Raw genomic sequence first — 22,708 nt, 5'->3', positions numbered from 1 at the left:
TCCTGATGGAATCGAGCACTGAACGTGCTGTTTCCATCATGAACCGAGTCTGGCGAACAAATCGGTTCAAGGGAGAGAGATCTATCACCGGGCGCCAGCCCCCAAGAACTTCTCCACTAGGAAGAGTCAGCTGTAGAAGCCCGGCGACTGATCTTGATCCTGTACGATCTCCACAGCACATTTGCTCAGCATGACTTCTACTTCCTGCAGAAGCATCACGTCCTTGGTCGAGCCAGGAACGTAGGTTTGCAGATGGACCAGGTTGGAGGTGAGGGGTGGCCGAGACTCGAAGGATAGTAGATATCCCTCCCGAAGGACCTTTACTATCCAGGTCTCCGCACCGTAGCGCTGCCATGTTGCCCAATGGCTCGCCAGGCACCCCCACCACTTCCGGCAGCAGGTGAGGGGGAACGCCTTCCCTAGCGTTTCCCTCCTCTCTTCAACTTCTTCTTCCCAGATCCTCCTCGAGAGAAGGACTGGGAGTAGGGCTGGTTGCAGTCACTCCTTACAGCAGAAGTCGAAGGCAGTCTTTCCTCTTGGCTTCGACGAGGCGACCGTCTTTGCTGCAGAGGAAGCGCTAGCTAAGCTCTTGGACTTAGCCGCAGTCGTCCAAGGTTGCCCAGCCACCTTGGAGACTGCCTGGTGGACAAGACGGTCACTGTCGTCAGCGCACTGCTGTTCCACCGCAGCGTCCACCATCTCTCTGCGGAAGAGAAAGGAGGAACTCCGCACCGGTCCGTTGCGAAGACCCAGAGCCGCCTCACGCCCAGCTGCCCTGGTCACTCAGGTGAGAACAGCGTCTCTACACCGGAGAGCGTAACTGATCCCCATCCCCTCGAGTGTTTGACATTGAAGGAAAGACCATGAAGTTCTACTCTCTTCGCCAATGCCAGGGCCAGCAGAAAGATGGTCTTGAGGGTCAGATCCTTGTCTGAAGACTCCCGAAGAGGCTCGTAGGGTCTACAAGTCAAGCTCCTTAAGACCAGAGTCACGTCCCACCCACGGGGCCTGAGTTCCCTGGGTGGGCAAGACCTCTCGAAGCTCCTCATTAAGAGATATATTTCCATGGAAGAGGAAATATCAACTCCTCACAGCTTAAGGACTAGGGCCAGTGCGGCTCTGTATCTGACTGCTGAGACAGAGATGAGCTTCTCTCGGCGAAGAAAGATCAGGAAATCCGCTACCAACCACAGAAGACAGACCACTTTCCCTGGTATACTGCTGCAGAGGACTGTCTGAGGTATGCAGCCGTCTTTGTTGCTGCTCGGTGAGAAAAGCCCCTCGCTTGCAAGAGATGGTGGATAACCACCAGCCGTGAAGACAGGGAATGTACTGCCTGGTGGTACTGTTCTACATGCAGTTGACACAGCAGGTTGTGCCATGGGGGAATCTCTCGCGGTGCCTTCAAGAGAAGAGCCAGCAGGTCTGGATACAGAATCATCCGAAGATTGCTGGTGACCAGCACCCTGTTGATCACCTTGCAAATCAGGCAGAACGGGGGAAAGGCATAAACTACGAGGTTGTCCCATGGGTGTTTGAACGCGTCCTCTGCAGCTGCCCTTGGGTCCGGCACAACTGAGAAGAAAACCTAAAGTTTTCTGTTGTGCTGGGTGGCAAACAGATCCACTATTGGACACCCCCACAAGTCGAACAGCCTTTCCGCCACATCTGGGTGAAGGTGAAGACTACTCTGTCCCAATCACCTGATTCTGGCGGCTGAGCTTGTCTGCCACTACATTCCTCTTGCCTGGAATGTATCTGGCCGACAGCTCTACCGAGTGAGCCACTGCCCACTCGTGCACCTGCATCGTCAACTGGTGTAACAGGAGGGACACTAGGCCCTGTTTGACGTATGCCACTACTGTGGTGTTGTCGCTCATCAACACCACCAAGTGTCCCATTAGTTCTTCCCGGAATTCTTGGAGCGTGAGAAATGCTGCCTTGAGTTCCAGGAAGTTGATGTGAAGGTGCTTGTCGTGTTCCACACTCCTGCAACCAGCAACTCTTCCAGGTTTGTGCCCCAACCCTCTGTCGTCTGAGAACAGAAGCATCTCCAGAGGGGGAGTGCGCAGGGGCACTCCTATTAAGAGGTTCCTGTCATGTAGCCACCAGGCCATTTCCTCCCTTACTTCCTCCGTGAGAGGAACCAGGAAGGATTGCGGATCCCGTGCCTACGACCAGCACTCCTTTAGTCTCCATTGAAGAGACCGCAGGTGAAGGTGCCCATGAGGGATTAACTTCTCTAGTGACGACAGGTGACCGATCACGACTTGCCACTGCTGAGCTGACTGTTCCTGTCGAGCTGCTTCCCTAAACCTGCTGATCCGTGAGTCTGCTACCGTATCGATCAGCATGTCCAGATACTTTATCCTCTGCTTGGGTTCAAGATCTGACTTCTCAAAATTTACCACAATCCCCAGATCGCGGCAGAAGTCGAGGAGGCGATCTCTGTCTTGTAGCAGACACCAAAGTGAACACTCGCGTGAACACCTGTGGGGTGGTTGAGAGACCGAAACAAAGTGCCCTGAATTGGTACATCGTCCCGTCGAGGATAAAGTGAAGGTACTTCCTAGAGGGCTGATGGATGGGTATTTGAAAATACGCATCCTGCAGGTCCACCGAAAGCAGGAAATCTTTCTACCTGATGCAATCAAGCACTGAGCGTGCCGTTTCCATTGTGAACCGAGTCTGGCGAACAAAACGGTTCAAGGGAAAGAGGAGATCTATCACTGGTCTCCAGCCCCCCCGTAGACTTTTCCACCCCAATGACTGGTCTCGCACGATCTCCACAGCTCCTTTGCTCAGCATGGTCTGCACTTTTTCTGAGAGTGCTACGTCTCTGGCAGAACTGGTGACTTATGTTTGAAGGTGGACATCCACTACCCAAGTCTCAGCTCTAGCGCTACCAAGTTGCCCAATGGCTCGCTAGGCAACCCCCCGCAAACACTTCCAGCAGCAGATGAGGGGGAACGCAGTCCCTAGCGTTTCCCTCTCTTCCCCTTTTGCGTAGCCCCTTTCCCGCAAGAGAAGGAGGATTGAGATGAATGCCGACGCTCACCTCTCGAAGCGATAAAGGATGGATGGGTCTTTCCTAGTGCTACCCTCGACGGTGCTGACATCTTGGGAGTGGGGGAAGTGCTAGCTAAGCTCCGAGGCTTAGCCGCAGTTGAACAAGACTGCCCAGAAGTCTTTGCGACCTGGTGTACTAAGAGATCTGTCCTCAGCTCTATGCTTTTCCACCGCAGCGTCCACCATCTCTCTGGGGAAGAGAGAGGAGGAACCCAGCAACGGTCCGTTCCGCAGACCCAACGTTACCTCGTGACCGGCCGCCCTGGTTACATGAGTCAGGACTGCGTCCCTTCTCCTCAAAACCTGGTTGGCCCACAGGTTGGCCGTCTGGTGGGCTAGGTAGGAGATGGCTCTACCTCCAGCCTGGCAGTCTCTCCCTAATGCCGAGTCTTCCCCAGGAACTATAGCTCCCGAGGAGGCTGCGACTGGATACTGTGAGGGACCACAGATCCAGCCAGGAGACGGCCTGGAAAGCTACCATGGCAGTGGATTCAAGGGCCGATGCCTCTTGCTCCGAGAACCAGAGGTTCTCTGACAGCAGGTGTTAAAGAGGCACTCCCGGAGTTAGGCAGGCTAACTCCGAATCAACCTGCTTGGTCGGCAACGGGTCTGTCGAAGGCATGTAGCAACGCTGATGATGACGCAGAGGAAGGGGAAGCAGCTTGTCTGACCTGCTGGCCTTGAGTGAGGCCTCTTGTCTGGAAACAAGGGCGTTCACTTGGTCCAGCACTCCGTCGGCCAAGGAAGACCAGGGTAGTCCTACCGTCGCTCCGGCTTCCCTCTTAGGACCCCAGAAAAACTCCAACCTCAATGGACGGTCAGAGGGAGCAACCACCTATCCTTCCCAGAGTTCACTGTGCTGACGGATAGCGCAATGACCTCTGTATCTTGGAGGCGATCGCATTCTGAGGCCGATCACCTCCCGAGACACTCTTCCTTCAGGAGGAAGAACCTCGCCAGACCCCTCGTGGTCTCCTCTAACCCCTTAAGCGTATTATCTGTCCGGTCCCAAGAATGAACCAGGCTCATAGGCTCGCGTGGAGCACTCTCCGCACGGTCACTCCTGTTTGCCTCGCTCCTAACGGTGTAGCCCGAGGAGGTTGAAGGGACAGGTGAGGAAGATCTGATGCTCCTACCCTCTGCTGGTAGGCTGGGAGGACTGCAGGCGATCGCCAACCCACGGTGGCAACTGAGCTGCAGGTCTGGACCAGCAATCTCCCTGCGGAGGAGCGCTGGACCGAGGACGGTAGTGTTGGTCTCGTGCGTCGGGAGCTGCTACCAGCTGAGCAGACGTCCGATCACGCTGATGGGATTGACGGTTAGGTGAGAGCGAGCACCGTCACTTCAACCCTGGGTACTGGACATGCAGCGATCGCCGGTGTGGCGAGAGTCACCTGAGCAACTCTTACCATCCTTCCCCTCTGTGCCTGGGTCCTGACAGTGAGCGTGCTCAGCCGTCTGTACCCTGGCTGCACGGTCACCAGCAGGTGACAGTACACTCTGTGACGTTCAATGGCAAGCGGCCGAGACGGTTCCCGGTGGAGCCAGGAGTGGAGGTACCAGCGGTGGCTGGTACCTCCACGGTCCCCATCTTCCTCTTCCCAGGGAAAGGAGAGACGGGCCCTATTCCCGGAGGAATGGGAGGGCCAGTGGAAGACCCACCTGTCTCACCGGAGCGAGACAGACCCTTAGAAGTTTCTGTGCAAGACTTCTTAGAGGGGGGGGCAAGGCCACCTTATTCTTCCTCAGCTGGGGGCCCTTGGAAGTCGAAGGAAAAGAGGCGGCAGAAGACAAAGACGACAACGACACCTTCCTCTTCTTCTTGGACTACTTCTTTGCCAACTTCCTCAGGACAGCTGACAGGTCTCCCATTCAGGCTGGGGTTGGGGCAACTGTGGTGGCAACGGGGCCCAGCTCCACCTGGCCAGAAGGACCTGAAGGAGCGGCAGCACTTCCACGGGCAGGAACAGGGCAGCAGGCACGGCGATAGCAACAGGACGACGATCTAGGGGCGAACTCTTCGGGCACTTGAAGGAGAGAGAGAGAGAGAGAGAGAGAGAGAGAGAGAGAGAGAGAGAGAGAGAGAGAGCAAAACCTGGATGAGGGGGTAAAAACTCCCTCTTGGGTACATACGGCAATGGAGCCTGCACTGCAGCTGTGGGAGTGACCATCGTCATGTGCTGGGCATATCCCAGGTGAGGGGGAGCTAAGTACACCCTGTGAGTAACCGGGGCTGCTGCTAGATGAAGGAGGAGCTCCTGAATACTCGGAGTGCCCAGAAGACTCAGCAAGCGCCACATCTGCTTTAGGTCCCCACCCGCTGAGGCAGACACACCTGAGGACGCAAGTCGGATTAATGGGGGGGTGGGGGGGGGGGGGGGGGGGGAGAGTTGTTCCTGTTCGCTCAGCAGGGGAAAGATTTCCCCCCCTGAGCGGACAGAAGACCCGAAGTACAACTCAAGGTCGGGGTGTCTCCCTCCTTCCTCTGCATTCGACAGATTGAGTGAAGAGGCACCTCCCCCAAAGGGAAGAGAGCCATACGAGGGAGCTGACGAGGAGAGGAAAGACGACGATGTATCCGTCTCTAGAGGTGTCAAGGGAGAGCTTTCTGACGACACCTTGGCGGCTTTAAGCGGCTTCTTCCTCTTCTCGTACCGCTCCCACAGCTCCTCCGACCAAGAGACACAATAATCACATGTTATAGTACAGTCACAATCACGCCCTCGGCACCTTGCACAGAGGGGATGGGGGTCCACTTTCACTCGAGTGAAAAGCTCCACATTTCCGGCCTCCACTCCAGGGCACAATCTCCGGTTGGATGGGGGGCGCGAGGGCTTCTCAGAATCGTGGGACTGCATGATATCCGGCGATGCAATACCAGAATAAACAAAAACCAAAAAGAGTACTTACAGTTAACACTCAAAGTATACAAGAAACAGGTTGAAAAGTCAAAATGTTTGTAAACAATCTCACAACAGCGGTCGAAAGCAAAGTGGAATGTTTACATCCAGTCGGGTGGGACTCCCGACTATCGGACAAGCAGTTACTGCCGAACTACCTTGTTATTAAATCTTACGACCGGTCCAGCTGGCGCTGATAGTAATTCCTTATGTAAAGGACCGATGGTTTGTATAACGTGTCGGAAGAAACTTCATTTTATTATAAAAATATTTTTGTTGAGTTTAGTTTTATTAATAAAGGTGATGTTGCTTTGTTATTCATTTTTTCCTACTTTCTGTGCTATAATTGCATAAAAGTTTTTGCCAATTCAATAAAAGCAGACTGGAAAAGTAAAATGAAAATAGTTGGCAAATAGTTCAGATACTATAAAGTATGCTTTATCATCCAAAAACTAAGCTCACATTTATCATAAAACTGTATTTGGTCATGAAAATAAAATGAAAATACAGTAAATTGGTGAATATTGCTCTAAAAAAAATTTGTGAATTATTGAAATTTCCCTCGTTGAAAAGTAAATAATGTGTTCCACAAAAATCTGCAACAAAACTAAACTTGTGAAAACTGGGTGGCAGTGTACAGCAGCAGCAGCCTAATTGCAACTACTCTATTAAGGTTTCAATTATATTACAGATTGCCATGTTTTGAGAGGAAATTTACAATCTGGAGAGAGAGAGAGGAAAAAAAAAAAAAAAAAAAAAAAAAAAAAAAAAAAAAAAAAAAAAGGAAAAAAAAAAAAAAAAAAAAAAAAAAAAAAAAAAAAAAAAAAAAAAAAAAAAAAGCAATTTGCAATGTTCACTAAATGTTTTCAATAAATTTGCTGTCTTCAAAATCTCCTTGAAAAGTTCTTACCTTGACATCTCTTGATGCTTGCAAGTGAGCCAGAGAAGGCTTCATGCCTCGCCCAACCTGCCATATAATTGCCTCTGGTGGCAAACCTTTATGAGGCCATTCTCCACACAATAATTCATACCACACCGTCCTAAAAGCAGAGAACAAAATTGATAATTACATAAAATCTGTTCAATCGGGTAATAGTACTCTGGAAACAGAATGAAAGAAAATTTAAAATCCCAGTACCTAAATATTTTTTTTTAAGTATGAAATAAATCACTTGACAAGCATTAAAATCTAGTAAGTTTTAAAAGGATTCCCCTTTGCAAAACTTACATAGCTTTTAATTCATACTGTCATATCAGATTTCAAATTTCATCTGGAAAGTAGTTTTCATGGTGTTCCTGACTAATGAAGGATATTCAATTGGCTCTAATTTAAGGTTATGCTAGATAAGATCAACCATAACCTTTTAAGCAAGGAATCTAAACACATGGTGAATACCAGATAAATATCTCAAAATAATTGTAAGTGGTATGTAATGTCATTTATGGTTCTTTAATAAATGTAATATTTTCTTGCTCCTTTTCTTATCTTTCTCAAATACTCATTGCTACCATTTATGGTAATATACTTGGAAAAAATTACCATGACTTTTCTTAAAGCTCTTATTACACGAAAAGTCCCACCTTCTGAAAGTAAAGTCACATTTGGAAAAAGTGTATTTCAATTCTTCAGGTTATGAAAATATACTTACCAAGTAATTATATATATAGCTATATAGTTTCAACTTGCATGGCAGCCCAATTTAAAAAAAACCCACAGCAGTGCTTCTATTGTTTTTGTGTAGGTGACTAGCCCCGTCCATTATCAGGGAACAATAGAAACAACAAAGCAGAGGAACTCAATTCGTTTGTGCCCTTATGTCCATGAGAAAGGAGGACAGCCTCTGATTTTGTAACTTATTGTTGAGTTTACTATATGAAACTTAGTTTTCTCATGAAAATAAAATTTTCATATAAGTGCAGTCAAAACCTTGTATTTCATATGCACTGGTTTTCATACGATTCAGTTTTTGCACCTTTTCTAGTGGAATTTTAATTGGATTTTGTAAATTTTCTAGGAATTCGTACACCTGGAAATGATCCTTCCGGGGCCCACCTTGTGACTATACTCTGTTTTTTTTCATCTGTCCATCTGCCTGTGGTGATTTTGTTTGGTAACACTGACTCCCGGGCTTTAGATAGTTACGCTATGTGTAAGTTTTAGGTAAATAAAAGAATATCTGGGCGTACATTTGCAACTAAAAAGTGTTTTAATAATTTACTGTATGCGAATTACACCGTTAATATTCGAAATAGGATATTATTATAATCGTTGAATGTAAGCTGAATGTAACTATCTAAAGCCCGGGACGCAGTGTTGCCATACAAAAACACCACAGGCGGATGGACAGATGAAAAAAAACAGAGTATAGGCATGTATCGAGCTCCCAAACAAAGCAATATTATGTTCTCTCATGACCAATTCTGCTTTTGTGTTTGTTTTTTTGCACTTTTTATTAGTGTAACTGCTAAATAAGTCATCATGGGGCCAAAGAATGTTCCAAGTGCCTCCCCTTTTGTAAAAAAAAAAAGATGAGAAACACTATAGAATTTAAGAAAGAACTTGTAGCAAAGTGTTGGAGGTAATAATTTGTGAAAAGGTTAGGATGTTGCATGCATCATGATCTCAGTAAGAAAATGCCTACAACAAGTGCTGCTGTTGTGAATTTAAGGCTAGCAGAGTCTGGTTCGAAAAATTCAAAACGCGAACGGGCATAAATAATGTGCCTACTTTAGTGAATAAGAACATGTTTGCAAAGTGGAGAGATGTAAAATATTTTGTGAAGAATTATCATCCAAAGATGTAATCCGTGTCTCCAACATGTTTAATGACAATGTCTTGTTTCACTTTAGGCAAATTTTCAAGAGATGCCAGAACCAAATTTCTATGGATAGTTTTGTTGTGTGACAGGGGTCCAGTGACACACTAGCTGGTCCTAGTGCCAGTAAAAAACAAAGAGGGAAAGTAACCCCAGATAGTGCCAGTAAAAAACAGAGAAGGAACCCCAGATTGGTCCTTGATAACTTGATTCCTTCTGGAGGGGGATTCCCCTTCCAAACAATAACCTCTCTTCTTTGTCTTACATAGGCTAACAAGTCTTCCATAAAGGAAAAAGCTATGTTAAAAGTTTATTTATCCATTTTATTAAACATATGTATTTCTCATTGTTTTCTTTATGTAAAACTGTGTTTATTCTCTATAAAATATTTTTTTTATATTTTTAGGTGTCTGTAACACATTAATTGGATTTACACTATTCCTTATGGGAATTGTTTTGGATTTTGTACATTTTAGACTTCGTGAGACGTTCTGGAATGGATTACCTAAAAATAAAGTTTCCACTGTAACTTACCAAGTATAATTAGCTGAATCCCACAGTCATAGGAGGTGGGATACATGGATATAGTCTATTCCAAAACCTTAAGGCATGGTAATGAATTTGAACTAGAGAAATTTGCTAACACTGAAACAATTCTTGTTGTTTCCTTACCTGGTAAGAGAGCTACCGCAGGTAAATACTACCTCTAGTTGGTGCTCATCTTAACCCGTCTGCTAAAAACTGGTGGGCACTTCAGTTACATAATGCCCTCAGGCTCCCCATGACTCAACAGTCTTCATCAATGCAAAGAGGTATAGGAGAAAAAGAATGCTTCCTATGCTAGCCACTGATAAAGGCCCCAGGGTATTGCAGTTTCTGAACAATGTTCCTACTTCTTTTAAATAGCACAACGCAGCAAAGATTGTCTTACACTTCCAATACATTGACTGTAAAATGAAAGAGAGGGACATACCTCTATGCCTGCAAGTGAATGAGTAGTGAAAATGTGCCTCAGTAATTAGGTCCCTTAGGAAGAACGACAATGCATTCTTAGAAAGGGGACAGGAAGGATACTTCACAGAGCACCAAAGATTGCTAGGTGGTCCTCTGATCTTCTCGGTCCTGTCCACGTAATTCTTTAATGCCCTAATAAGGCAAAGGACCTTTTCCTCTTCTTCTGTACCAAGGTTTTCCATCAGACTCTTAACAGTGCCAGAAAGTGGGCCAGGGCTTGGTACCTCATTACTGACTAGAAAACCAAGAATAAATCCTATTCTCCTGTTAATGGCCTGAAGTTCACAAACACACTTAGCAGTAGCCAAGGCAACAAGGAAGTGTCTTTTAAGTTAGATCTCTGAGCAATGTCCAACAAAGGGGTTTGAAAGAAGGGCCAGTTAGCCACTTCAGTACCACATCAAGATCCCAAGAGACAGAGTCGACCTTCGTCTGTTTGGAAGTGTTGAAAGAGTTGATGAGGTCGTTAAGATCTTTATTCGAACACAGATTCAGACCTCTGTTTAAAAATGGAACTGAGCATGGCTCTACAGTCAACCTCCAGTATTCGCAGGGGATGCGTATCACTACCCCTCCCCCCAACATGTAGCTAAAACCCATAAATACTTGAAAACCCTATAAAAATGCATACAGCTACCTATTTTGATGGAAAAAGAGCTTATATGGGAGTATTTAAATAATTCTATCACAAAAAAGCCTCATCACAAAAATTATTTGATAAAAGAAAAAAGCTTATATGCGAGTATTTTAATATTTTCATCACGAAAAGCCTCATCCCAAAAATCGTGTGAGAATACAGTAATTAGAGAACATTTCTCTGAAAAATACCATGAACAGGCAAATTTTTCAGAAACAATGAGTACTACAGTGCTCCCCAACTTTACACACTATTAGGTTCCAGAACCTATTGAATAATGCAGAAACCACAGAAATGCAAAAAATCCCCTCTAAAAATGCTTATAACTGCCAAATACCCAGTACCACTTAAACTAAAATGCTTATAATTGTCTATTTTAACATTTAACTGCTTAATTTGATAGTTTAAACAAAAATATACCTAAAATTATCATGCTAAAACAATTTAATATAATTTCTAACAAGAACACACCCCCAAACCACCATCCCAAAATCATATGACATCTTAGATTAGTACCCTTTTACACCTGTTACTCTTAAGTATGTATGGCCCCCTAAAGTGCTTATAACAATGATTTACTCATTTTAAAATATTAATATTAATGTAAACAGCAAAATATCTATAAAATATTTAATACAAATTAAATAAATCTTTATTACAAGTTACATAAATCTGTCTTTCAGAACATTTGATAACTACATAACCAAGTTACCCCTGTATGGGGGGTAAACCCCTACAGGACCTTAGAGAAGAAAATCTGCGATCTGAGTCTCCAATGTCTTAGAAGACAAGATGTTATGTCTGCTACACCATCTATGGAATACTGTCCACTTGGCCTGGCAAACCTTGCAAGAAGGATGATGTCTGCATCTTGCAATAGCTTCTGCAGCTGGTCTTGAAAATCCTTTCGCTCTGATGAGTTTCCTGAGCAAGAGTGGATAATCCTAAGTGAAATCTCCAGAAGTGACGATGTCTGAGTAGAATGGTCTTTGTAGAAGGAGCCTTGGGAAATCTACTAGTGCTTAATCTTAGAAGGTCCAGGAACCACTCTTTCAGAGGCCAGAACAGAGCTACCAGGTCATCGTTGCATTGTGACGAAACTGAAATCTGTTCAGCACTTCCCTGACCATGCTGGGGGGGAAAGGGGGGGTGTCACGAATGCATCAATGTCCTAGTCTGACCAATTCTGAAGCATGGCATCGGTCACCCATGCCAGAGAACACGAGAGAAAGGCAATGATTCCTTGAAGTGGCGAACAGGTCCGAGGTTGGTCTGCCCTAGTTTCCAAAGTTTGATGCAGACCAGGAGGTCCAAGGTTCACTCTGTGGGAAGGACATGCTTGTGAATGCTCCGTTTGTATGCCACATTCATTTTTCCTTGCATGAATTGATTGACAAGTTTCACTTGCTTCTGATCCACCGAAAGAGGCTGTCCTTTGTCACCTCGCAGAGGAAGAAAGAGTGAGTCCTGTCTAAATGAACTGGCTTCAATTCCTTTATAATGATGTGAAGGTTCTTCTGTTCCAGGGACCACATCCTGGAAACTTTCATGCTTCCCAACCTCGATCCGAGGGTGTCTAAGTAAAAGTCTAGGCCGGGGTTCAAAGGAAGCAGAGACTTTCCTCATGAAAGTCTTCCCTTGGACAGCCATCATCAAAGTCCCAACTTGATTTCCATCGTGATGGGGAACACCAAGGAGTCCAACTGTGTTCTCTTGTTCCAGCTGGCTTTCAGGAAGACCCGCAGAACTCTCATATGGAGTCTACCTAACTTGACAAATTGCTTGATTGAGGAGAGTCCCCAAAAGACTTTTCCGTTGATTGGACAAGCAAGATGAAGCGAGAGAAAGCTGCTGACCATCTGAAGACAGGAATTGACTCTCTTGGTGGATGGAAAAACCTGAAACCTCCAAGAGTTGATCATCATCCCTATATAAATGATTTCTTGAGTTGGTGCCAGATGAGATTTCTGTAAGTTCTTGAGCAAGGAAAAGGGCCTTCTGTAAGTCCTATGTGCACTCTCCTTTGAAGGTGATCGATGTTTATGCTGAGAAGGTAAAGCCATTATGCAAGAGGGGCGAGAAATCGCATAAAAACTTAAGAAGCTGTAGAGGTCAAATCGCCCTGAAACTGAACATTCTCAATGGCACCAATAAATGATTAATGGTGCCTCTTTTAGGTTATGGCGCCATAACTCTATTATTATTATTGGCACCTTATGGTGCCAATAACCGGACCTCTGCGTGTTATGGCACTAGACAAGCCACATAAAACTGGATCGCCATTAACCAAGTCCGCCAATAACTGGGGACTGCTTGTATTGTAGTCAGATTTTAGTTTATAAATAGAAAAATTATGTAAGAATGAAGGAAATCCTCATCTTTTTGCATAGAGCCTTGGAGAGAGGGGTGAGGGTGGAGTCAAGAAACCTGGCAGCAAGGGTAGGGGAGTGTTGTGATCTGAGTCTCTGGTAATTGTTGCCTTCTTGGGGACAAAGGATATACTGAAAAATCTCTCTCTCAGGGTAAGTCTCTTCAACCAATTGGTGTTAACACATTTACCTATCAATAAATAATCACTAATTAGTGTATTTTAATGTTATTTTCATGACTAAATAAATTTTTGATACAAAAAAAGATTTGCTAATTTTCAAATATTAATATTGATAATACTGCATTAAATTTAATAAGATTAAATATTAAATAAAAATAATTCTCTCTGTTCTGTATAATTGATTTACCTAATACATAATAAGTATAATTTTCAAATATTAGTAAGAATAAATAATAATAATAATACTTATTACAATATTTATGCATTTCTAAAGTAAGTTATTTCAAAAAATTAAAGACTCTCTCTCTCTCTCTCTCTCTCTCTCTCTCTCTCTCTCTCTCTCTCTTTTCCAGATATACATAATGGCAGAAGGGAAGAAGTGTTACCTATAGGGGTTCATTTCAATCTTTTGATATCATAAGTAATGGCAGAGGGGAAGAAGTTCATTTCAATCGTTTGATATCATAAGGAGTTTTTCTATCTCTCTCTCCTCTGAAATAATTCATAAATAATTTCACTCTTGATGGTCAATTACATGTTGTTGCCCATTCAATGCTGTGTGCGTGTGTGTGTTTCTAACAGTAAAATGATTAAGATGACTTTGGAGTGTCAAAGAATAATACAGTAATAAAACGTGTGTGTGGATTTCTAATAGTAAAATTTTTAAGATGACTTTGAAATGTCAACGAATAATACAGTAGTAGAATAATAATTTAAGGTATATTTGGTGTAGGATGATACTTCAAGTATACATTTGGTATTTGAACTTTCAAGATAGGCAGTTATAACCATTTTTAGAGGGGGGGGGGGGGGTTTCCAAGTATTTGCGGATTCTAGCTATTCATGGGGGGGTTCTGGTACACATCCCCATGAATACAGGGGTTCACTGTAATCATTATTATTATCATCATTATTATTATTATTATTATTACATAGGACTAGTTTATCCAGAACTGTGAGCGTAATAAAGGCTCTTCTCGTGCTAGTTAAAACATCCAATCACCCTGATGAATGAATGACAGTACCAACTGGTTCGTCTCCATCTTGAACTTCGTCTTCTGGTCAAAGAAGCTCAGGGAGCTGGCATCGAGGACAGGTCTCCAACCTCCCTATGACTGTTGTAAAACCTTGTGTTGAAATCCTCGATTTCCTCTACAGCTCTCTTCCAAAGGAAGAATAAGACTACCTCTGAAAGGGCCAAATACTTTTCAGAGACTTTTGAGTAGACTGTCAATATGATGGGCGCACAGGTCCTTTTGATTTTTCTGACTGAAAAACATACGCTGGAGTGGGACCTGGGCTGACACTTCTGTGTAATCCCATGAAAGGGCTGTTGTTGGAATGGTGAGACTGACTTGGTGACAAACAAGAATATCTCTTTAGGTTGTGAGAGGACTGCACAAGGTCATGCATAAATTTCTTCTGGAGGTCTTTAGCTAGCTATCTTCTTAACTGTGGCCTGGGGGGAAAATGCGATGATGGTCCAAAGGAGAGAAAAGCAGGGCTAACTTCTACATAGAAGTGACACTTTTTGGACATTAAAGAACACCATAATTCTCTCTTCTTGAGAAATCCCAGAGTGAAAACAGCAGCAAGCTCCAGTGAGCTGTCCCAGATGGCTTTGTCCGTACAGAACAACTGACCCACATTCACAAAGATGCCATTCCAACGGCTGTCTGTTGAAGCCTGGGTACATGCGAAAGGTTTGACTGACAGGGCAACCACCTGCAAGCAAACCCCACCGGTCTCCCTTGGACTTCTGGTATGTCTTCTCCCGGTGCCAAGGTAGTATGACAGGGACCTTTGTCTAGGAGAACCGGTGGGATGAGCAGCCACCTCCTCCACTTGCTCGACACTATCACTACGCACATTATCCCGGGACACTTTGTACATAAGAACCTTTGGAGACGCTCCTAACTTAGCCAAAATGTTCAAAACCGGATCAATTTTGCAATCAAACCTGAACTTAAGACTGGCAATGGGACTGGGGTTGGAAGCATGGGAGCCAGGCACAGGAGTAGGAGGTACAAGAGTAGGAGGGCTGGTGATGGGAGACAAGATAGGAAAAGGGAAGGAGGACTGGAAATACTATCTACATTACTAGGAGTGTGCGTAGAATCTAGACTACATAAAGCCCTACTTTTGGCTCTTCTGAACCCTTTCAAATTTATCCATATGAGATTTCAAAACCTTCCATTTCCTATCATCCCAGTCTTTGCACTCATCACATGTTGACTCTACTACACGTGCCCACGTACAATTAGAACAAATTGTATACGAATCATAAGTAGATTTCATCAGTCTAATCTTGCATCCTTCACTAGAATTATGAATACTAGAAGAGCTAAAGTTCAACAATTATGTCCAAAAAAAAAAGAGGAGTAAAAACCTGAACTAAAGCCAACAAGCTTGAAGGCTACATAAATGTTAGAGTACTACACTGAATCCTGGAGAAAGCCAACCAAAATACTGATGAAAGGAGCAAAATAAGCTGCTGCATACATCCAATGTTGAGCCGGAGGCTGGCAGAAACAAATAGAGTTCTTCTGCTTTGTTTTTTTTTTAAATTAGGTGCTGCCACACGAGTGGAAACTATGACTGTAATTACTTGGTACATTACCTATATGAAACTTTCTTGTATTTTTCCTCAATTTTCTACTCCTAATTTTCTCAAATTTCAAATGGACTTATAAGTAAATGAATACAATATTCTGATTAATAATTGACAGGGCTACCTTTGTGGTAAAAATAATAAGAAGAATCTATCGCACTTACCCAAAGCCATAAACATCCGAATATGTAGTAAAGGGTAATGAGTCTTCTTGCTTCTGCACAACTCTAAGATTTCTCATCACTTCCGGAGAAAGGTAACACAACCAACCAGGGGGAATGCTCAACCAGTTACCTCTTCTGAAACATTGCGCATGAAGAGTAAAAGTCTTTTCACCATAAGAGAGTGATAGTGACACACACAAGAATCAGTGACCATTTACACTTGCAGCTACAAAACATTACAATTACATACACTCTTAATGAGTAATCACTGAATTAACTTTACTAAACATGCTTTACATATCACTAATTTCAAGATGCCTGAGCTTTTTTCTTAAAAAAAAAAAAAAATTATAAAAAACATATTGGCATAAATTTGATTTTTGACCACTTGGTTCAAGCTTAAAATTCTCTACTGACCTCTGTATTGGATACATTACCTGCTATCATGGCAGAGCCTTGTAACATTAAAAAGACCAAAGTCTGTAATAACTACTTTTCCATTCTCCAGAAAAATATTCTTTGTCTTCAAGTCTTTGTGGACTATACCTCTTGCATGTAAGTAGCCCATACCCTGAAATAAAGTCTATATAAGTATAAAATGTTTAAATGCTACTTTCAAAATGCTAAAACACAAATGTTGATAATGATTGAGAGGGGATGATAAGATTTTACAAACAATTAACATTTGTATTGGTTACCTGTGGTCAGTTACAATAAAGATACAACCTCAAATTTTAAAGCTGGTTAAGTTACCTTGAAGTGGTCCTCATAGTAAATTCCACTAATGTGTCTCAAACCTTTTGGCAACTTGAGATACATGAAATAAAACTTACTTTTGCAATTGCTTTAGTCACTCTTTGAACGGTTCGTTGGTAAAAATTACCATTGGAAAATATTTTACAATACTTTCTTGGAATTCTGTCCTCTGTTTGCTTCGGCAATCTTAATACAAACAGGAGTCTCTTGTTCTGCACTCCTTTGTAGGCTTCCCCATTATCTTAATTTCTAAATATATTAATCATATAAAAGTTCCTACAAAATATACCGCCCACTTAGTAGAACATTTCTTTTGCAGAAACACTTGACAGCTATTGATTTCCAATTTTTCCAATCAATTTCCTGGCATCTTCAATATTTTCAAGACATACCAAGCATTATTATTCCTCTATAATTCTTCTGTACTGCATCCTAGTTTCCTTTGTATACTATTTTAACTGCCTTTTTGTGACACATTTCATATATTCTGGTCATCAGCTCTTCACTAAAGTTTTCCAATTGTTTAATACAAATTGCTTATTAATCCTACTGAATCTTCATTACACTTAAGAAATTAAACTTAATGGACCTCAGTAAAATTAAGCTAATACAAAATCCTTCTGTTATTATGTGCTTCCATAACACCCTTGAGGAAGGTGCCGATGCCATAAGACCCCACTATAATGTAAGTGCTCGTTACTACCTTATAACTGAAGGGATTTGCTTCAAATTTTTGTCACCTATTCTACAACTAATAATGAAAATTCTCTAGTTGGGAAATTTAGAAATTCAACCTCTAAGTTCATTTGGTTTGCAGTTAAAAATCACGACTTTTTGAAAATTAAGTAAAATTAAACTTTACAAAGAAAAGCAATTTTCCCCACAACAAAATCAAGATATATATAGTTTTACTACACTCTGCAGAAGTTTCATTGAATTTTGGCCAGACTTCTTAGAAAAACAAGAATTTATTTTGGAAAAAAAGTGTTAAAAATGTTTTTATATTAAAATAATGTTTTAATTATACTAACCCAGTAATTACATAGCTATAGTTGCTGTTATTTGCAGCAGTATAGATTCAAAATTTTACGGTAGCAACACCGATAAGTGTGCAGGTGACAACAGTCTTGCCCTCTAGCGAGAATGTTAACCCTTTAACGCCGATTGGACGTATTAAACGTCGATATAAATTGTCTGTTGGGTGCCGATTGGACGTATGGTACGTCGATATCAGAAAGTTTTTTAAAAATTCACAGAAAAATAGTTATAGGCGTACTAAGTGAAAACTTTTGAATCACGCGCCTTGGGGGATGCTGGGAGCTCACGGATCAAGGCGTTGTTTTGTTTACAATCGTTACCCAGGCGCACAAGCGCGAATTTCTTTCTTCTCGCACTAAAAAATACCAGCGACACATCTCGGAAATTATTTCGTCACTTTGACATAATTTTTGCACCATTTTACATTAGCCGTTACATGGAGTATTATATATGAAAATGTGCACAATTTCATGTAGAATACAACAAAAAACAACTCATGGTTGTAGCTTTTATCAGTTTGAAATATTTCATATAAATAACGATAAGTGCCAAAATTTCAACCTTCGGTCAACTTTGACTCTACCGAAATGGACGAAAAATGACAATTTGTCGAAAATTGCATTTTTCCTAACTATACAAACCTGAGGTCCTTTAACAATAGGAAGTAGCTAGCGGCAGCTGGAACGGTCGTAAGCTTCGAACAAGGGGAGAACGGTAGTTAATTGCTTGTCCGACAGTCGCGCCTGGGAGGTAAACAAATCACTTTTGCTTTTGGCCCATGCAAAATACGCAGAGTGAGGGGTGGCATGAGGAGGGACTATATGTAAAGGACCTCAGGTTTGTATAGTTAGGAAAAATGCAATTTTCGACAAATTGTCATTTGTTCCGATACGTAATACAAACCATCGGTCCTTTAACAATAGGAAGACTCACTTCTTGGTGGGAGGAATCTGAGTCTTTTGATGAACAGACTGGTGTTCGTCCATCCTGGAATGCCTCCCTGGTCGTAAGAGCGAGGGTGGGAGGGAATCCAAGGGGCCTCTGTCCGATTGTTCGGGGTGTGACACCGCAGGATCAATGGTCCGACCTCTGGGCCGAGTACTAAGAGAGAGGCAAGCGTATCTCTTTGTACCAGCAAGCAAGAACTTGTTCCTGTTTGCAAGAGGCAACATAAAGTATGGGTTTGTCTCAAGCTGGCATCCACTTCCTCCCCCTTGTTGGAGGAAGTGGTGGATATACGCTCCTATCCCTAGTGAAAGGATAAGATGGGGCTCTGTTGAGTAGCTCACCTGCATCTTGTCCTTATCCAGCAGGGTGACGACCGTTGTTCCCCTAACACAGGTAGAGGGGAAGAAAAAGATGGGAAGAGGAGCCAGTCACACACTCATTCACTCATCCATTCTTACGGACACCAGGACTCGATGCTGTTCAGCCTGCGAGGGTCTGGGTTCGCTACACAATGTGTTGAGCAGCCACCACGGTCCCAGGGGAAAAAGATCCAAGGACTGTGGGCAATATCCCGAAGGTAGAAGGAGGGGCATGTGGTCTGGTTGGACCAGACCCCTGCCTTCAGTACCTGCGCCATGGAGAAGTTCTTGCGGACAAGGCAGCATCTCCTTCGCATCGAAGGCGGTGAAGTCCATTAGGGAGGGGATTGTGAACGACTCGAAACCAATCGTCAGGGACGAAGGGTTCTGAGTCTTCGCTACGAACAGTTCGTACGAAATCGAGCGTCACGGATCCCCATCCCCTGGATGCTTGACTTCGCAGGAGAAGTCATGCAGTTCCTCAGAGGAAAAGAAGGGAATAGTCGTATGACCTATCCCTCTTCTCTACTTCGGTTGATGTCCAGTACCATACTGGTCTGTCCATTTGCCACAAAGTCTCTCGCATCCTCCTATCCCCATGCAGCGAAGTTCTCGGTTGTGGATAGGACACCGACACTCCATGGTGGGGTGTCGATGGTTATGGGTACTGTGACAAGCTATTAAAACGAAGTAATGATTGCTCTGTAACAACCGAACTAAGTCAACAGCGTAGTTGCGTAACTGACTCGGGCGCTTCTGACAGCTGCCGACTGACTGCGTTCGGTAGGAGGCAAGTTGTCCAAGCATCCGAGTAAGTCACGTGACTTCGCTTAAAGGGTTATGCCGAGAGACCAAACAAATAATGTATTTGTTTTGTCACCAATGCCGGACAGCGAGGTGATGATTCTCTTAAGGCATGTGCCAACAGGCGAAAGTCAATTGCCTTCTAGAGACCCAAGGTCCCTGAAGGCAAAACCATCTCATAGTTGTGAATCTCAGCTAAGGAGAAACAACACTATGTACCGTTGAAGACGAAGGTAGATATTGAATGCAACCTACGTCTTCACAGACGAATCGAGAGAAGGATTCTCAAAGATTCTGAACCTGTGTTTACAAATGACTGAAAACGTAACGCTATTTCATTGCTGTCCGGTGAGAAGTCGTAGTTGCAATAAAGAAACGCGGGGTTGTTCTTCAGTAATGAAAACACAGGGGAAAGCCGCCTGAAGAACTGCTTCTCATGGGCTGAACATTTGGAAGTAGAGCTGTCAGGTCGGAGAGTAGGCGATGTCTTTTGACACATCTGTTAATTCGGGTTGAACAATGAACAATTGTACACCTACGAATATGAGATATTTTGAAGACAAACTCAGATGTCTGCAAAATCATTCGCATTATCGCAGTGCGACGCAGCGGGAGACTTGTACAGACTTCTGTTACCGTGCAGTAAACAGAAAGATGAAAGAGTCTAAGAGATCTCTGTTGAAAATTCTCGCAATGTCGAAGGCGATGGAATCTATCGTCACGGCAGTGAGATGGTCCTTCATTATTGCGAGAATCCCCGTTAATCAGAGACCTAAGTCCATGATTGTTGGGCAGAGATACGGTTCGGTAGTCAATCAAAGCAGGGGAGAGAGAGACATAACTGACCGTGCATCTCGGAGGCCCAGCTGATACTGAGCTGCTATCAGGCAGTTCAATACGCAGTAGCTGAGCCTCAGCTCTCGCTGACTCGTCATCCTGAGTTGCCAGGTAATCCATTATTCCACGAAGGAATGCGTTCGGCTAGAACCACCGAGCATAAAAGATATGCTCGAGCAATTATATTTAGGCGAAACGAATTTCGGTAAATATAAAAGTTGAAATGGTGTTGTCGTGACAAAACCATAAGTATATAAAATTGAAACTGAAAAACTCCTGGGAGGTTGCAGGCAACCCCGAGTTGCAGTTCAATTAGAATACTTCTCGTCTAAGTCGCAATCCGTAGATTAACTAGGATATGCGCCTACCCCTCTGACAATTCAACTGCTTAGTAGAATCATGCCGCGAGGTTAATATACGTAGTATATTTGTAGGATTCTCAACAACGATCTCCATCCTAAATTCTTTCCTTCAAGAAAACAAAATAAGGATTGGAGATCGACCACCTTCGATCTCTATCAAAGAGAGTGAAGGAGAAGTCTTCCTCGAAGGAAAGCTTCAATGGTGAACAGAATACTAAGACGATAGTTCAAGCCAAACTGGATATTCCCGTCCGTTCTTCTCTATTCCAGGTGGTCGCCTACTGTGAGATAGTCTTCTTCAGCAGCAGTTCTTTCTTCCTAATGCTAGAAATTCCAGGAATCGAGCATAGGCGAGGTTCCCGATTATCGTGTAACATATCGGGGATTCTCGTCTCGCTCACTTTGGACCGTGGTCTCGCCTAAGTGTTTGGAGATCATAGAAAACTTGAACACTCTGAATGCGCTAGAAATTCTCTAGAATTCTAAGCAGTCTGCAAAACCCCCACCGAATTCGTCAAACGATATCGGCTGGTGGTCCTACTCGATTCCCGTAGAAATCGAGAATGGGGCAGGATCCCTACTCAACGACGGGGCTTACGTCAGGTAGGACCCGAAGGTCACCCCGGTAGCGCAGTCCCCAACGTGGGATCCTACAGAGAAATCTCTGTAGGATCCCTCCCCTTTTCCCTCGTAGCCGTAAGGAGAGAGGGAATGGGGGAGGAATTGGATACTCGCTCGCCTTCCCAGTGGAACTAGCAGTTGGAGAAGAGTAGGAGCAGCCATCGCCTTGCGGCGATGGCCTCTCAGAGTCTGGGAAAACGTATCGTCAGGAGAAAACGTTTTCCCGCCCCGCGGAGGGTTACGAACTCTCACTGTAGGTAAGGGTCTGCCGCCACCTGTGAACGTCGTCTGGGTGGGGCTGATCGACACCTGACAGGAGAGAGCGATACCGTCCTCCGATCATTCCAGTCCTCGTCGAGGTCGAAACCTCTCAGGAGGACCGAAGGAGTATTTAAATACGGTGTCCGAAGACACGTAGAAACGCCGCTGTCGCAGTAGAGGAGGTGGAAGTAGCTTGATCGACCGGCCAGAACTGAGAGAGCCTTCTTGTCCGGAGACGAGAGACTGGTTTGAGACAGAATTGGCAAGCTCCGATCGCGGCAGACCCACCGTCGGTTTGGGTTCCCTCTCGGGCCTCAAAACGACTCGAGCAGAGACGTGGGCTCTGCTGGTGGGAGCGGCAATCCTTCCGCAAGGTCATTATGCTGACGAATCCAAGCTTAATGAACTTCTGCAAAATCCTCTGTATCTCGGGATGTAAACCGCGTCTTGCTGAGTAGGACCGTCCAGTCCCTCCAGCAAGAACAGATCCCGAGATACTCTCCTCAGAAGGAGGAACAGCGGCAGACCCCTGATGGTCGCCTCCAGCTACTTGCGCGTATGTCCTGGTCGGTGGTCCTAGAACGTGCTGTCCATACGGCGTCATAGCGGGATCGCGCGGCGCACCTCTCGCGATCACTCCTAGGTACCTCACTCGCTCCTCCCGGTGTAGCCCGAGGAGGTTGAAGGTACAGGAGAGGCAGACTGATGCTCCCCCCTAGCTCGCTGGCAGGACCAGGTGCTTGAGGGCTGCTGCTGATCGTCAAACCCGCGTGGCGATCGAGCAGCAGGCCTAGCCTTGCCGCTCGCCTGGGGCGAGAGGCTCGGCTGAGAACGCCGACGCTGATCTCTAGCATCAGCGAGCTGTTCCTGGTTACCGTCTCGCCCCCCGGGTCCGATGGGTGACCTGCTAGGCTCGCTGTCGCGGTGAGACCGGCGAGCGTCCACCTCTTGGTGCGTCGA

At 44.4% G+C, this 22,708-nt stretch overlaps 1 protein-coding gene and 1 long non-coding RNA gene across 7 annotated transcripts in view; one reads left to right on the top strand and one right to left on the bottom strand.

Annotated features, from left to right (window-relative positions):
- LOC135205436 (kinase suppressor of Ras 2-like) overlaps nt 1-22,708 on the bottom strand; it is a 174,351-nt gene that overhangs the window by 8,510 nt on the left and 143,133 nt on the right. For 4 of the 5 annotated variants that reach the window (XM_064236015.1, XM_064236018.1, XM_064236019.1 and 1 more), the window contains 3 exons: nt 16,200-16,333; nt 15,763-15,897; nt 6,880-7,009 (listed from right to left, as the gene is read on the bottom strand). In XM_064236015.1, the coding sequence (XP_064092085.1) occupies nt 6,880-7,009; nt 15,763-15,897; nt 16,200-16,333 (399 nt within the window). The remainder of the gene's footprint in view (nt 1-6,879; nt 7,010-15,762; nt 15,898-16,199; nt 16,334-22,708) is intronic. The other variant, XM_064236016.1, reaches the window with a different exon arrangement.
- LOC135205437 (uncharacterized) overlaps nt 1-22,708 on the top strand; it is a 222,642-nt gene that overhangs the window by 172,107 nt on the left and 27,827 nt on the right. The gene's annotated exons all lie outside the window — the stretch shown is intronic.

This window comes from Macrobrachium nipponense, chromosome 24 (genome assembly GCF_015104395.2).
Source record: "Macrobrachium nipponense isolate FS-2020 chromosome 24, ASM1510439v2, whole genome shotgun sequence".
NCBI lineage: Eukaryota > Metazoa > Arthropoda > Malacostraca > Decapoda > Palaemonidae > Macrobrachium > Macrobrachium nipponense.
Note: the sequence above shows the minus strand (reverse complement) of the source record. Positions and strands in the feature narration are given on the sequence as shown.